The 18,135-nt window shown below is 36.0% G+C and overlaps 2 protein-coding genes across 2 annotated transcripts; both read right to left on the minus strand.

Annotated features, from left to right (window-relative positions):
- LOC109228209 lies at nucleotides 6,796-8,432 on the minus strand. The gene has a single exon (XM_019393373.1). The coding sequence runs from the start codon at nucleotides 7,948-7,950 to the stop codon at nucleotides 7,042-7,044; it is 909 nt and encodes a 302-aa protein (XP_019248918.1). The 5' UTR covers nucleotides 7,951-8,432; the 3' UTR covers nucleotides 6,796-7,041.
- LOC109228210 (agamous-like MADS-box protein AGL15) lies at nucleotides 16,591-17,569 on the minus strand. The gene has a single exon (XM_019393374.1). The coding sequence runs from the start codon at nucleotides 17,529-17,531 to the stop codon at nucleotides 16,806-16,808; it is 726 nt and encodes a 241-aa protein (XP_019248919.1). The 5' UTR covers nucleotides 17,532-17,569; the 3' UTR covers nucleotides 16,591-16,805.

Consider the following 18,135-nt stretch of genomic DNA (forward strand, 5'->3'; position numbering starts at 1 on the left):
TTACATCATTAATTAACTAGAAAAGCCAAACGTCTCCACTAAACCTGGGTTAAGAGAAGGGACTATTAGCATTTATTCCTTTACCCGTCTCACACTAAACCTGGGTTAAGAGAAGGGACTACTAGCATTTACTCTTTTACCCGAAACGTTGCTAATAATCAAACGGTTTCAAGAATATTACTGTAAAAGAATGGTTTTGAATTAGCATTTATTGGTTCTCCTGAAACGTTTTCTAATCAAAGGATTCAAGAATACTGCAAATAATGATTGCAAATTAAATTAAAGAAATACGACAACTAAGGGTTTAATTCTTGTCGGTCAACAAAGGCTCCAATTTTAGTCAAAATGGAAATATGAAAAGCCCGTCTGAAAATGCAGTTCACTGGTTCATCATCATTCAAAAAACTTTTTATCACTTTTCAGAACTTTTTGATAATGTGCTTCTACTTCCATTCGCTCCGCTTGTGAAGTTATGATGGATAAATTAAGCTTTACATCAACTCTGGCCACTCAATATATCTCTCAATATATATTCGAGGTAAGAGCCTGCTTCTTTGTACCTTGATTGCTTCATATTTTACTCTTTTTCTTTCCAAAAAGAACGCCTCTTATATATGAGTACAAGCAACAAATTTAATTGCCAAAATATTAGCAAAAATCCAGTATAACTTATTAGTTATATGTAAAAAGAATTGATAAAAACCATGAAAAGAAAATTATTTTTTATTTCCTCTAATAGAAGTAGTGCCTTTATTTTTGGGTATAGAGCAGTATCTGTTCTTCAATTTTTTTGTTCTTTCGTAAATTTGAATTTTGTATAGTATACTTTCCGCAATACTTCTTTGAAATTTATATACTATCACTTCAAACTTCATATTAATAGTAAAGATTGGTTACTTTTACAGCATATCAAGACCAACATTCCACAGTTTCAAGACCAACATGTTTTCATTTTCTTTAATTATTTTTATTATGTGTTTTTCCTTTAATTTTGGATCACATAAAAGTGGTATTTAGACAGTTGGTGTGGTTATGCCAAGATCAACTCAAAGAAACATTCATTCCAGTTTAGAAGTTCCGAACTTTTACAACATATCAAGACCAACAAAAATTACTGTGTCAATCAAGGTATGGTTACAAAATTACTGTGTCAACAATATTGTTGTGTCATACTATATAGAGAAGTGGGAAAGGAAGGAAGAAAGAGCGAGAGAGGGGTAAACGAAAGGGAACGGGAAAGGAATTACAAATAGCAAAAATTACAATAAAAAAAGATATATAGAATTTAATTTGATTGAGTGCTTTTACGCTTTTTTCTATTTACTTCTCTTCACTTGAAATATTGCTATTCTCATTTTACCTTCCGATCTCGGTTATTGATTATTTTCTTCATTGTTGTGGCTAATTAATTTTTGTTAGTTTTTATTTTGTTTTGCAATTCAACTCTTGACGGACCTACGACCGACATCTATATTAGTATTATTTAATTTTTAAAGTTTTTTAGAGAATTTATTACCCCTTGAAAATAAAATTGGTAGTCGAACTGAATAGTTCGGGTCGATCAAGATCAACTTCCAATAATTTCGAAAAGTACAATTAGGCATTTTATCAGTACGAATCATATAGTTATTTTGGCTGGTGGTTATGCGGTAAATGTGAGTAAATCTGACTCTAAGATGCAAAGAAGGTTTATCTTTTAATTATTTTTTTAATTATTCTAAGCGTGGATGTAATATATATTGAAGTCACATTAATAACTCTAAGTAAACAAGAAAAGAAAAAATTAAATTACTAAAGTATCAGTCAGGTTGCATATGAATTTTTTTTTCTGCCTTTCTATAAGTTATCGAAACTATCAGTTTGGCAATTAATGATGATGTAGTTCATGCCAGCGCGGGCAATTTGACTAGTTTGAGTAATGGACTCTTTGAACAAGAACTCTTCTCATTCGAATTAATCGTAGTTCTTTTTGACTGTTTTCTTTCCCATTAAGTATACTGTTTAACTCTAGTTTTCCATCTCTTACTTGTTTCCTCGCATCACTGGAACCTCCAAATCAAGGGATGCATCACTGGATATAAAATCTGCTCTGCTTTTTCTCTATGTTTTGTCCATCATTTTCTTCAATTACTTAATTTATCTTTACAATAAATTCATCAGTGCCTATTCATTTGATTGGTAAATTTTTGCATCTACACCTCAAATATTTCAAAATCAAACTTTAAAACTCACGAGAATGAAATTACATACATAATATTGTGTATAATTTTGTCAGAGTTTACCTTTTATATACTAACACAGAGGTATAAAAGCACTATATTTGTATAGGAATCCAGTGCATAGGGAATTTAAGAGTTTAATTTTATTTGTAATACAGAAAATGAATCCACAAGTGAATTATATTAAGCGGATGTTTAGTATAATATTTACTCTTAACATTTTTATATTATCCTATTATTAAAATTCAATTTTAAATTTTGATATTATTAAGACTTTATGGAGCTTAGGTCTTACCTCGTATAAGTAAAATGCTACTTTTCGCCCATTCCCTCCACCCCTAAGTGCGACTCCCCACCTTTCAAGCCCCTAATTGAAATTAGTTTTTCCTTGTTCCCTTGATAACATTGCATTTAAAATAACATTAAGATTATCTATATTTTGCTGGTGATCAAGTATAGTCTGTTCGTGATTGCTGAAACTCTTGTAATTTTATTGAAATGATTATAGGGAGTGCGAATATTCCATCAAGAATCAAGAAATTATAATTTTTTGCATTGGGCCATCAAAAGGTTATTAAGTTGAAAGTTATATTTTAAACCTAGCTAGTTCCCAGTTACTCAAATGAAACTAGATTTTTTGTTCTTTTTGTCGTGTCGAGGATGAGGCAAACCCGAAAATAAAGAAGATAAATAACACCAAATTTTAATGTGGAAAACCCTTCTAATCGAAGGTAAAAACCACGGAATCAAAAAGATCCAAAAACTCCACTATAACAATAAGAGGGTTACAAAAGTTCTTCAAATTGGCTACACAACAAGTGTCAAACACGGAGCAACAATAGCAACAAGAGCAACAACTAATCAATTGAAGAAAGAGGAGAATCTACAAAAATGAAGTTGCTGTTCGAGGCTTGAAATCAGATGATACGGGCCTCCAAATCCGATATCTACCATTCAAATCGAAGACCAAGATGTTACGAACATTTGATAAAAATATCAGCCCGATCCAACGGTTAAAGATTCGGAAAACGTAATTTGAAGTTGGCTGATCGGAATAAAAATCTGCAGCAAAACAAATACTTTTCTTCTCTCTTCTCTCTTGATGAAAGCTCTCTAAAAAACCACTCTTATGTGCTTAAGTCTTTCAAAGGATTATATTAATGAGCATAGAATAATTCTCCAAGGTTGTCCTATTTATAGATCATGAGTGGTGCTTTCTCTTTCAAAATAGGAATAAACACCGAATCCAATTCCGAAAAGGAATGGAAACTAAAAGAGAATAGGATTAGGCCATTGGGCATTTGGCTAGACAACATGGGAATGTGCCCAACAAACTCCCCCTCCAGCCAAGGGGCCAAATGTGTCTTCAAGTAGAGGAACTATTGACAGGCTACATGCCTGCCAATTTTCTGCAAAACGCATGCTTATATGCAAGCTTAACTACGAATTCCTCATGCTGCTCCATATAATTATCCTCATCTAAATCACCATGAAGAAAAGCAGTCATGACATCCATCTGCTCAACTTCTAAATCTAGACTTGCAGCTAAGCCTAGAACCACACGAATAGAAGACAACTTCACAACAGGGGAGAAAATTTCATCAAAGTCAACTCTCTTCTTCTGGTCAAAACCTTTAACAACTAACCTCGCCTTGTATCTAGGCGCAGAGGTATTGTTATCTTGCTTTACTCTGAATATCCATTTGTTAGATAAAGATTTCTTACCTTTCGGCAATTTCACTAACTCATATGTGCCATTCTCATGGAGTGACTTCATCGCATCTTCCATGGCTTCGATCCACTGATCTTTGTGAGTATCTTAGATGGCTTCATCATAATTCTCAGGTTCTCCCATGTCAGTCAAAAGTACATACTCATCAAGAGGATAACACATGGATTTTTGCTTCTCCCTTGTAGATCTTCTAAGAGAGGTTTCAGGAGCATTCAAATTAGTTACCCAAGCAGCAATTGATTGCTGATCAACCACAGCTTCATCAACTAGAGCATCCATAACATCTACACCATGATGATCATTTTGATCTTGATCACTATCTCCATCATTGTCTTGGGTTCCTTCATGTGCAATAGGTGACTTAGCAATAGAAACTGGATCAATATCAACTAAGCTCTCATTACTCTGAGAATCTATCTTCTCAGCTTTGTCAATATCTTCAATAGTCTGGTCTTCAAAGAATATTGCATCATGACTTCTAATAAGTTTATTTCAACTGGATCATAAAAACGATACCCAAAGTCATCTTGACCATAACCGATAAAGATGTACTGCTTAGTTTTTACATCCAGTTTTGATCTCTCATCTTTAGGAACATGCACATAAGTTTTACACCCAAAAACTCTCAGGTGATAATAAGAAACATCTTTGGCAAACCAAACTCTGTCTGGGACATCACCATCAAAAGCAATAGTAGGAGACAAATTCATAACATAGGCAACAATGTTAAGTGCTTCCGCCCAAAATGTATTTGGAAGTTTAGCTTCTGAAAGCAAGCATCTAACTCTCTCAACTAGAGTTCTATTCATCCTCTCTGCCAAACCATTCAATTGAGGCGTCTTGGGCGGAGTTTTCTGATGACGAATTCCTTGTTCCTTGCAATAGTTATCAAAGGGACCACAATATTCACCATCATTGTCAGTGCGAATACATTGTAATTTCTTCCATGTATGTCTCTCAGTTAAGGCTTGAAATTCCTTAAACACGTCAAGTGCTTGATCTTTAGATTTAAAAGGATACACCCAGAGCTTACGACAATGATCATCAATGAAGGTCACAAAGTAAAGTGCACCACTTTTTGACTTTACTTTAAAAGGACCATACAAATCAGAGTGTACTAGCTCCAATAAATCGGGCTTTCTTGAGGGAGGATGGCTATGAAAGGGAACCCTTTTCTGTTTGCCAGCTAAACAATGGATACACATTTTCATCTTTGCTTGTTTCACTCCAGAAAGCATATGTTTCTTAGCCAAACACGTAATCCCCCTCTCGCTCATATGACTCAATCTTCTGTGCCACAATTTTGATAAAGTGTCACTTTCCACCAGATTTATGGAGTCATTAAGAATAGTGCCCTGTGTCACATATAAATGACCAGACTTGACTTCGAGCCACCACTAATGAGCCCTTAGTGAGCTTCCATTGGCCATTAAAGAGGGCATTATGGTAACCTTCATCGTCTAATCTTCCTACGGAGATCAAATTGAAAGGAAAGTCTGGATCATGCTTGACATCTTGAAGAACTAACGTTGAACCATTATTAGTTTTCAAACAAACTCTGCCAACACCAAACACCTTAACTTCACTGGCATTGCCCATCATTAACACTCCAGAATCTACTATCCAGCTCGTCTCATGGGATACCAAATTGATGACAGTTTCATCATAAGCAAAAAGAAGGTCATCTCGAACATTAGCAACAACATTGTTCTCGTTATTTTCAACTTTCTTTCCTTCTCTAATGTCTTGCAACAACTTGTGGCAAAATCTTTTGATATGTCCTTCCTTGCCACAATGGTTGCATGTAATATTATGGTATTTGGACCTTGACTTACTTCTACTTTTACCTCTATTCCTCGAGCCTCTTGTTTTATCTCTCCCCCGGTCTTGTGTAACCAAGATATCTGCTTGCGAGGACGAACCCTGAGATTTTCTCCTTACTTCCTCGTTCAACACATCACTCTTGGCATATTCCATAGTCACCTTACCTCCAGGAGTTGAATTTGTTAAAGAAACACGAAGAGTTTCCCAAGAGTCAGGCAGAGTATTAAGAAGCCAAAGTCCTTATATCTCATCATCAAAATTAACTCTCATTCCAGACAGTTGATCAAGTACGACCTGAAAATCATTTATGTGATCAAGGATAGGGCTACCTTCCTTGTATTTAAAGGTCATCAATTGCTTAGCAGGAACAACTTGTTGGTTTTTGAAGCATAAAGAGTCTCTATCTTTTCTCACAATGATCTCGCATGTGTCTCGTTCACAATATGGTTGCGAACATTATCTTCAACCCATTGTTGAATATATCCACATACTTGTGCATGAAATCCCAATCTTCATCAGATATACTCTCGGGTTTATGAGCTGCAAAAACGGGTAGATGCATCTTCTTCATGAACAACAAATCTTTCATTTTGCTTCTCCAAACATTATAATTTCTCCTATTTAAACATACAATCTTGCTCATATTCGCCTCCATTCCGTAACAACCCGGATAAATAACCAAGGCTCAGATACCAAAGTTATGACTGAAAAAATCAGGTGTCATGCGGAAGCTAGCAAAGGAAACCTTGAGCGACGATAAATCAGACAACAAAGAGAAATATACTAAAAGAAACACAAATATTTAACGTGGTTCGGTCAACTGACGTACGTCCACGGTGGAGATGAGCAATGAGTGGTGCTTTCTCTTAAAGCCAAAACCCACTCAAAATAGGAATAAACACCGAATCCAATTCCGAATAGGAATGAAAGCCAAAAGAGAATATGATTAGGCCATTGGGCCTTTGGCTGGACAACATGGGCATGTGCCCTACACTTTTTTCACTAAGAAAATTCCAACAATTGGAAAATCTAATATATTCAGGTCAGCAAGGGCAAACAAGTTGAATTGTTTTAAGTTGATCAATATACAAAAAGCCTAAGAAAACGCACTTGCTTAAAACATGGAATCCAGCGTCGTCAACATTGGCAGAGTAGTAACACATTCGGATATGGTCTCACAACTCCAAAGAAAGCACGAGCTACTCATTTAGACTTCTTTGTATCGCTCCAATTTTAACTGCAGTCACCCCACAGAGATTAGTCAAGTCATTCAATCTTCCATGCATAAAGAAAATACCAGAATTCTGTGCACGCAGATTGCAAATCAGAACTTCCATCACTAATATAGCCTTCAGAATTTGAATATCTGCCTTCCAATTTATCACTACCTTTATTATCCTGCTTGAAAATGAATGTGCCAGGGCCAGAGTGAGGGCCACTATACAACCAGTCATGCACGTCCCAGAATACCTCCACAGGTACATTATCCATAAAAACCGTCTCATTTCCCCTAAATCTCCAATGCAAATTCGTGATTCGGATCGAAACAGTCCCATCCACGCTAATCCACATTGCAGGATCAGATGGCCCTGAAATTACACACTCAATAGTAATATCATGTTGCTTTTTCCCCTGTCCTAACATTGTTCTAGTGCAAAAATATTTCTTTGCATATACAGTTTCCTTCTTGTGCACTAAAACAACATCCATCAAAGCTGGTCTTGACTTTGTTCTCTTGAATGCTTCTTTATTTTGATCACCTAATAGTAATATCATTTCTCCTTCTGAGACCAATGCCACATAATAATCAGAGACAGGCTCTGGCCTGCTAGAAAATTTGGCAGACCTCAAATCCCAGTAAATATCCGCGCGTTTTTCACCTACCTTGAATGATTTTAAACCCTTCTTACCCCAAAATTGCCAAGATTTTAGGTCTATTTTGCATGTGAAATGTGTTTCTTCAGAAGGGTTTTCGACTAAAATGTAAAGGGTGTGACTGGTCAGATTCTTGGACCATGTCGTAGTTATGCCATGGAAAATTTGTGCAACTTTGGCTACGTAAATACATGTGACAAAGTCCTCTCCAAATTTATGAATAACAGTTTCCTCTGTTAGATTCTCTTCCAGTTGTTTCTGAATCATGAAAGCCTCAGATTCCAATTGTAATTTCAACATTGTCAAAAACCTTTATAGAAAATCAACATCTCTTGACCTATTCAAATGTCAATATCCCAATATTCATTTTGCCTTGAGGCATAATAAAACAACGTGACAGTTTCCATTTATCCTTATTCTAAACAAGGATTATGCTGAAGATGGAATTGGCCTTTTCATAAGACAATGGAGTAAAAAGTAGGACGAGTAAAAATGATGTAAATCTTCTACCTTGACAAGAATGTAGCGTCGTATAGAGAAGCCAATTGATTAGGATAAAAAAATCAAAGAACACAATTAGGATGTCACCTTATCAATCTGCAACCAATTTTATTGTATTGATGATTAAGCACCATATTAAAATTCTTGGTGTTTGCTGTATTATTGCTGCCAAGATTATATCATGGCAATTAGGATGATTGATCATGTGAAAATTTAGGGGTTTGAGGGGAATGGTGAAGGAGGGTCCCTTTCCCCGATAATTTTAGCTAGAGGCCAATGGATCAAACAATATTTTTTGTTGTTATTTCTATTAGATGGGCGGTTTTTTTCGCTTAAATTACTTTTCTTTACTAGTATACATACTATTTCAATATAATAAATAAGAGCGGAGAGAATTCACAAAAAAGAAGAAGTACGTTGCATAATCAATTTAGCGACCACATTCAAAAGAATGTAACTAAAAAATAAATAAATAGATTTCATCGAGTTGTCTCTATAAAATTGTTGCTAGAGAAGAAGAACAATTAAGCTCAAATTTATCTTTAAATTAACCTCAAATAATAAATTATTTCTCTAGCAAATTGTTATTTCATATTTTAACATACCAAAGTATAAATAATCATAAGTGTCACGATCCAAATCTCAACATGTCGTGATGGTGCCTATCACAGTACTAGGCAAGCCGACAATTATAAAATAACTAATTTTAATTTAAAAGCATGATATATTCAGTTTAACATGAAAAATCTCATAAATAACCGAAAGTAATAACTGCGACTCAAATGCAAAATCTCCCAAAATCTCCCATGAGCTACTAAATATCAACATAGTCAAAATTCTAATACAACTGTCTGGAAAGATAGAACGGTGCTAAATGAACTGAAAAGAAGGAGAGTCGAGTTCTGCGGACGCCAAAGCAACTACCTCAAAAGTCTCCAAGCAGGAAATGCTCCAAGTCTAGCAACCACCGTGCCCAAAAGTACCTGGATCTGCACACGAAGTGTAGTGAGTACAGTCGACCCAATGTACTCAATAAGTAACAGGACTAACCTTGGGCTAAAAGCAGTGACAAGCTCAGAAAGGTACAGTCGAAATCCAGATAATAATAGTACAAATATGTCAGGAAAATGACAGTAATAACTCAGAGAAATCTCATAATCAGTTTGTACATAGTACAAAAAGGTAGACATGCTTTCAAGTTTAACAGTTTAAGCTCAACACTGATAAAATATGCCAAGTATGACTGATATGAGGAATGTTACATCTCTATATCTACATGTCAAATGTTGTCACGATCCAGAATTTCCACCATCGGGACCATGATGACGCCTAACATCACACTTGCTAGGCAAGCCAACGTTTTATTAACCAATTTTCTTGACGTTTCAGTGATTTAAAAAATATATATGAGTTAAAACAAGTAGAAATAAACGCGGAAGTAAGTACATAGCCTCTTTGTTTAAATACTATTACCAATACTATTGCTATTACTACCCAGAATCCGGTGTCACAATCCATGAACACACTAAGATTTACTACAAACATCAGTCTGAAAGAAATTACAACTATTTTGGAAATAAAGAAAATAGTAATATAGAGATGTAGAAGGGGACGCCAGGGCCTGCGGACGCCAGGACTACCTTGGGTCTCCAATTGTGTAACCTGAAGCCAACCTCTCAATCAGCCACTACTTGATCCAAAATCTGCACAGAAAGTGCAGTATCAATACAACCGACCCCATGTACTGGTAAGTGCCGAGCCTAACCTCGACGAGGTAGTGACGAGGCTATGGCGGGGCAATTACAATTAACCTGCATACAGTATATAATAAAAGCAGAAAAAAGGACAGGACAAAATAAAACAGTAACTCGCAAGGAATGAATACAGAACTCAAGTGTCTTATCAATATCCAGCTATAACCAGTTCTTAAGTGAAATGCAGAACTACAGAATAACTTACACAGTGGAAGAAAGATACATAAACACATAAACTGATGCGGCGCGCATCCCATCCCACCATATATCAATATCAATATGAATATTCACCCTTATTACTCCATATCAATCCACCCTTATTCCTCCTGTTGCGGCGTGCAACCCTATCCCACCGTACAATTCACCCTTATTCCTCCTCAATATATCAACCTTATTCCTCCTGTTGCGGCGCAAAATCCGATCCCACCATATAATAGCATTTCACCCTTATTCCTCCTTAATATATCACCCTTATTTCTCCTGTTGCGGCGCGCAACCCCGTCCCACCATATCAGCATCAATTACTCAATAAATATAGAAATTTCACGATTTAACTCAAAACTCTTCACAATATTTAAACCTCAAACCAAAGCAAATAGAAAGCTTGTACATTGTGAAACTTCACACAAATAATACTACTCAGCGAAACCAATCCAAAATATACCATAAAACACCGATAAACTAGCTTAAGACAATAATATGAGACAATAAAACTACGGGGTAGCTAATACATTCAACAATGAAAAACAATGTCTGACAAGTAGCAATTAAGCACGGAAATACCAGTAAAACATGTAGCAATTAAGGCAGGAAAAGACAATATAAGAGAACGGGAATAAAACAGGCAAAACAGATAAATTGGCGGATAGGTACTCGTCAGCTCACATATATGCCACTCACATGGATTTTCACATAGCAATTAAGTCAAGGGTTCCTAATCCCTCGAGTCAAAGTTAGACACGACACTTACCTCGATCCACAAGCCACTCACTGCTCAATTACCGCTTTTTCTCTAGATTCCACCTCCAAACCACTAGTATCCAGCCATAATTAACTTAATAACATCAAATATTGCTAAAGGAATCAATTTCAATACATAAATTTACTTTCCCAACATTTCCCCCAAAAAGTCAAAAACCGACCTCGGGCCCGCTTGGTCAAAACTCGAGGTTCGAACTAAAATCCATTCACCCATTCACCCCCGAGCTCGAATATGTAATTAGTTCCAGAATCCGACCCCAAATCGAGGTCTAAATCGCAAATTTGCAAAACCTCCCCAATTCTTCCAAAAATCCCTAATTCTACCATGAAAGAACAAGGTTTAGGACTAGGAATCTAATGGGTGACGATAGAAATTGAAGGAAATGAGTTAAAGTATAAACCTATGATTTGGTGTTGAATTCCCCCTTCAAAAATCGCCCTAGGCCGAATTCTAGTGAAAGAGATATGAAATTTTGAAGAATTCTCGTTTTCAGGTCTGTTTTAAAATCACTGGACAAGCCTTCTTCGCGTTCGCGAAGGGCCTGTCGTGATCGCGATACACAGCGGCCCAAAGACCTACGCGTTCGCGAAAGGCTGCTCCCCCCTGACCTTCGCGTTCGTGACCCAATGATCGCGTTCGCGTAGAAGAACAACTGGCCCCTCCCCCAGGTCCCTAAGCCATCGTGTTCGCGGAGGGCAAGACCCCCATTGCTCCACGTTCGCGACCAAGTCTCCGCGTTCGCGAAGAGTAAATTCCTCCCCAGCCCCGTCTCCCCTTCGCGATCGCGTGAGTGGCTTCGCGATCGCGAAGCACAAAGCTTCAGCACACCAGTAGCAGCAAAACACACCAGATTTTCTAAGTTTCAAACTACCCGTAGCCCATCCGAAACTCACCCGAGCCCTCGGAGCTCCAAACCAAACATGCACACAAGTCTTAAAACATCATACAAACATGCTCATGCGATCAAATTGCCAAAATAACACCTAGAACTACGAATTTAGCACAAAATCACATGGAATTCTTAGGAACACTTTGAAATACCTATTTTCACAACCGGATGTCCGAATCACGTAAAATCAGTTTCGTTTCTCACCAAATTTCACAGATAAGGTATAAATATTATTGTGGACTTGTATTGGGCTCCGGAACTAAAATACAGGCCCGATACGAACAAGATCAAACATTAACCAAATTCTTAAAACCATTTAATTTTGAGTCTTTCAATTTTCATCAAAAATTCATATCTTGAGCGAGAGACCTCGGAATTCGATTCCGAGCATACGCCTAGGTCCCATATTTCGATACGGACCCACCGGGACAGTCAAAATATGAGTCCGGGTCCGTTTACCAAAAATATTGACCGAAGACAGCTGAATCAACTTTAAAGGCAAATTTTTTTTATTTTCATCAACTTTTAACTTAGAAGCTTTCTGGTAACATGCTCGGACTGCGCACACAATTCGAGGAGGGATAAAATGAGGTTTAAGGTCTCGGAACACAGAACTTAGTTTTAAATCATAAGATGACCTTTTCGGTCATCACACATGTAAATGCATCGCAATGATAAACTCATGTCCTCACTCTCTATAGTTACATTATTGCAAATAATATAAATAATAAGTAGAAAATGCAAGTATAATTATATACAAGGAAGTAAAATATCATAGAGTTTTGCATATGGGTATAAATAATTAATTTAAATCCCTCAAAATTATTTGAAGGAGTAATTAATAAATATTAGCAATTAAAAATGCTAGAAAACAAATTTAAGAGCTTTAAAAGTTGTAGAAACTACTTATATGACCTTTATAAATTGGGTGGTGATGCAAAATAATATGTTAAAAGTAAATGGAATACTTTTAAAAATATGAGGGCAAAATTGAGTATCAAGAAGAAGAAAGAACAGTATAGAAAACAAGGCATGATACAGCCTAAAGACTATCCCGAGCATGGATAAACTCGGTGCACGCACATACACTCGTCACCTCGCATGTATGTCACCTCTAGCACGCCACCAATATTAAGCAAAAGGTCCATCAAGCCAAAGCTAGACAAGATACTTGCCTTATCCAGCTAGTCTTCAATCTCAAATTGCACCAAAAGCTCGCTCTAGCCCTCCATTCAAACAATTCCAATCCAAACATCATCCAAGTAAGTCAAACAATGCTACAGAAAGCAATCCCAATCCATAAAGCTTTGATCTTTGAACAATCCCCAAAAAGTCAACAAAAGTCAACCCGGGCTTGCGTGCCCAAAATCCAAAACCAATATCAAATTTCGATGACCCATAACCTGTTGAGTCCAAATATATAATTAGTTTACAAAACCGTATCCAAATCGGCACTCAAATTTAGTTGGGCCAAGCCCAACCCAACCCGTGATTTAGTAGGGTTGGGCTAGAATTTTTGGAGCCCATTTAAAAATGAGGCTTTTAAGCCCGGCCCGAGTAAGCCCATGGCCCGTGAGGCTTGACTGAGGCTGGGCTGGGCCGGCCCCGTGGGCATAATACAAATATTTATTTAAAATATATAAAATATAAAAAGTATACTGCCTCTAGCGATAGAAAGTCAAAATTGGATCTTTACTTAGAGGAACCAAAGCTTGATCTTGAGAAGTTTCAAGAGATGGATGTTGTCATGTATTGGAAGGACCATTCTAGAAAATATCCCGATTTTTCAGTGATGGCGCATGATGTATTTAGTATTTCTATTACCACTGTAGCATCGGAATCAACATTTAGCATTGGTGGGCATGCTATGACAAATACAGAAGTTGTATCGGTCATGAAATTGTCCAAACACTTGTTACTATTTGAAATTGGCTGCATGGCTTTACCTGGACTCAAACTAGTAATATTTTTATATGAATTTGAATGTTATTAGTTTTTAAAATTTTATTATTCTTAATATTTAGCTAATTAATATTGCATATGAATTGTAGATGTAGATGAAAGTTAAGATGTTAAGACAACCTTATTATAAACAGATTCAAATGTGTTTGATGAAGATGATGTGTTGGATATCCCATAAGCGTCGTGGACATTCTCTTAAATAATTTGTTTTGAGTTTGACTTTTAGTGAATGAAATATAGTCATGTCTTTTACTTTTTTAGTGTTTGTTGTGATATATTGGAACAATATAAAAAGTTATTAAGTTTTGCAAAAATTTTCCAATAAGATATTGTTTAACTTTTAAATATTTCTTTTTTTAGGTTAGAACTTAAAAAAAATATAAATTATATTTTAAAAAATGATGGGCCGGCTCGTGGGGGCCCGCGGACCACATAGGGCTGGGGTGGGTTGACCATTATAAGACCCATCAAAATGATGGGCTAGCCCAGCCCAGCCCGTCAATTTCTAAAGCCCGCGTGGGCTGGGCTGGGCTGGTCTAACCCGGCCCGACCCATATTGACAGCTCAACTCAAATTCTTAAAATACACCCTCTTAAAGTGTACACAAAAATCTCAAATTTTACTTTTACATTTTCAAGTTTTAGGTGTAGAAATCTTTGGGAAATTAATATGTAAACCTAAATCCAAGTAAAAATTCCTTTCCTCTAATGTAATAGTGAAAGTTTTCTTTAAAATCTCCTCATTTCAAAGTCCAGGGCTCATAATATAAAAGAATGGGTAAAATCCCGAAATAAGCAATTAAAATAGTCTGTCCCGAGGGTACCCTTCGAGAACGCGACCCAAGCCTCGCATTCACAAAGCACAAACCGGCCTCGCCCACAATTCCTCCATCACGAAGGATGCAGTATCTTCGTGACCGCGAAGGCCAAACAAGCATCCAGCTCCAGCTACACTACGCGAAGTTCTTCTACGAAACATGTTGACCAAGTCTGCCAAGCCTACACGAACACGAGCCCCATTCCGCGAATGTGAAGGACAAACCTCTAGCTGACTCCACACCATCGCAAACGCGACCCCCTGCACGCAAACGCGATGCTCCTGCCCCTAGCTCTCCGTGAACTCCAAATTACTCTATGAGATGATGCACCACCCGCGATCACAAAGCTCATTAGACACTCGAAATCAGTAACGTAAAACTCAACCAAAATGGTCAGAAACCACCCCAAAATAGACCCGATCTCCACGGATATGTCACCTTATCCACTTGTACCAAGGCTCGAAACATAAAAAAATAACAATAAAGCCAAGAATCCAAGATCAATACTTATCTTTCAAACATTCAAACTTCGTCGAAATTGTCCGAATCACACTTAGACATTTCGTATCACAATCAAGCTTTATACGCAAGTTACAATCAACTAAAAGAACCTATCCAAGGTCTCAAAATTACAATAGAAGCTCGACAACACCAAAGTCCACTTCCAGTCAAATCTATGAACTCTCCTATCTTTCAAATTGTCAAATTTCGGCAAATAGAGTCAAAACCTTATAGGAACATCCAAATTTAAGTCTGAGCATGCGCCCAAATATAGAATCACCATATGACCTATCAAAACTATCAAATCCTGATTTCGATATCGTTTACTTAAAAGTCAAACCTTGGTCAACTCCTCCAACTTAAAGCTTCCAAATTGAGAATCACTCTTTCAAATCAATCTCGAATCTCTCGAACATCGAAATCAATCATACACGCAGGTCATAATGTATCATATGAAGCTACTCAAGTTCTCAAATCGCCAAACTGGATGTTAAAACTTAAAATGACTAGTTGGATCGTTACAATACTAGTCTATAACCTCTTTGGCTCGTAAAATATTCTTTTTAATCGTTTATGGCGCACTTTGAGTCTTAAAAACTTATAAAATTTTACGGGGCTTTAAATGCATGACTGGACTACGAAACTCAATTCGACATGAATTAAAAAAACTAAAAGATACTAAACCTAATAAATTAAGCATTACTAACTATAATCTTTGTTTAATTCCAATAGACTTACTGGGATTGACTAATCCAGATCCGCGCCAGATAGATCCATTAAGGGGATAAACCGCTCCTTACTAACAAATTCTCTATTTTAAGGCTCAAATACTAGACCTTTAATTAAGTTTGAAGAGATTTCAACCAACTCACCACATATCTTGGTTGTAGTGGTGTTAAGTCTTGAGATTCAAATGACAATAAGAGATCAAAAGTAGATTTTTTGAGTGGATAATATTGATCTCGCCCGAATCTAAAAAATTTAGGTGAAAAATATAATTGACTAAAATGTTGTAATGATCTCATTAGCACAAGCGTTCTTAACCTGATGAGATATGGATAAACTAATGAGTTTCGCCGTATGAAAGCAATACTCTAATCGCTGATCCAATTAGGTAAAGATTTGATAAGTCACCCTATAAGAGAGAGCCGCCCAACCAAAATTGCTCCTTATATACAAAGAGTGTGAAGTGCTAAGAAAGAAAAAGAGTTATCACTTTACGAAATTAAGCAAATCATTTCTTAGATTCTATTGAATTATATCGACTTTATTAAATATTTAAAACGAACAATTTACCATATAAAACCAGATAACTATTTCTCTATTCGTTTCACATATAACTAAATGTACATATAAATCGGTATCATTTTTTTAGATTTTAACATTAAACATGGAGTACCTTTTGTGTCAAATAAAATAAGTTTCTAATTGAAGGAAAAAAGAAAATGACTAGAAATAAAGATTGGTCATATTCCAAAGTTATACACAAATAACTTGATTGACTGAACAACATTGGTTTAATTTTCCAACAAAATGGAATAACCTTCATATATAATTGAAATAAAAAGGACAATAACATGAGAACAATAATAACTATGCCTCAATCCCAAACAAATTGAGATCGGCTATATGAATGCTTACTTCTAAAATAACATGAAATGGATAGAAAAATGCAAAAATTAAGACGACGGCTATGAAAAAAGCAACATGAAAAAAACAATGATTGAGCAACATAACTATTACATTATCTCAATTGAGGTCGTCAGGATTTCCATCATCTCCAGCATTGTTGTCATTGCCTTCCTCTGGTGCAGGCTCTGTGCCAAATTCATCTGTACCAAACTCATTTTGGTTAGCAGCCATATTCTCAACAAACCACGGATCATTAATCAAATCTTCCATTAAATTTGTTGCTGGGGCGAAATCCTGCAAATCACTAATTTGATTAGCAACATTTTCGCTCACGGGCTCGAAATCAGAGGGACGGTATGGAGATTCAGATGGTTGAATGACTTGTTTCTTTCTTTCATTAAGTTTAGCCATCTTAGCAGCAGACAACTTTAAGAGACCTTTAAGTTGTCTAGCATCAAGTTCATTAATATTTTTTCCCTCTACAAGTTGGTTGAAGAGGACATCCATTTCCTTCCCTTCATTCATTTTCTCAACTTTGCTAATTTTTTCTTCTTGCTCATTAACTTTTTCTAAAAGATATGTTTCATGTTTAACTAACTTCTTAAACCTCTCAGCCTCAGAAAAACTTAAATACCTCATTAATATTTCCTTAGCCTGACCTATAGATGGATAAGCAATGGGTTGAATTTCCCCTTCACTAAAAATAATTATAGCAACTTCTACATCACATAAAATAGAAAACTCTTCTGCTTTCTTAAACAAACTTGCTGCTCTTTTCTTTAAGATGGAGTTTCTCACACTTTCACTACAGATTCTAGTATGCCTAAGCTTCTTCCTAGCCATATTTGACACCCAAACCTAAAACAGCCCTTACTTTTGGAGTAGAATATATGATTGAGTACCAACTTATGAAGGTGTGTGGCTTTTATAGATGGCTTAATGTAGTCAAAATAGGATATTTCTAGTTGATTGAGCTAATTTGGTAACATTTAAAGAAAACTATTAAATGTGATCTGATTTTAAAGAATTGCTTTACTTTAATTTGGTAAATTTTAAATAAACTGGTTAAAAGTAATATGATCATTTTAAGGAAATTGCTTTATTTTAAATTGGTAAAATCTGAAATGTACTGGTAAAAGTAACTGATTCTAAAGAAATTGTTTACTTTCTTAAAAAATTTAAATCATTAAAATTTTAATTGAAATTTAAAAAATCATATTCCTTGTATATATTATTGGAGTTATAGGTGGATCATACGATTAACTTGTGACACGGGTGCATTTGGTAGAAAATGTATTCCATGGAAAGTATGTCCTACGAAAAATGTTACTTATATCCTTAGAAAATATTTTTGGATCATGTTTCAGTATTTGTCTTTTTTTTTAAAAAGTTCTTGATATGTAGTAATCGCACAAGATGTAGGAAAAGCTATGAGAATTGCATATTA

Source organism: Nicotiana attenuata, chromosome 6, assembly GCF_001879085.1.
Source record: "Nicotiana attenuata strain UT chromosome 6, NIATTr2, whole genome shotgun sequence".
NCBI lineage: Eukaryota > Viridiplantae > Streptophyta > Magnoliopsida > Solanales > Solanaceae > Nicotiana > Nicotiana attenuata.

Coding starts and splice junctions, on each gene's coding strand:
- LOC109228209 (XM_019393373.1), bottom strand. CDS start 7,950: ATGTTGAAATTACAATTGGAATCTGAGGCTTTCATGATTCAGAAACAA.
- LOC109228210 (XM_019393374.1), bottom strand. CDS start 17,531: ATGGCTAGGAAGAAGCTTAGGCATACTAGAATCTGTAGTGAAAGTGTG.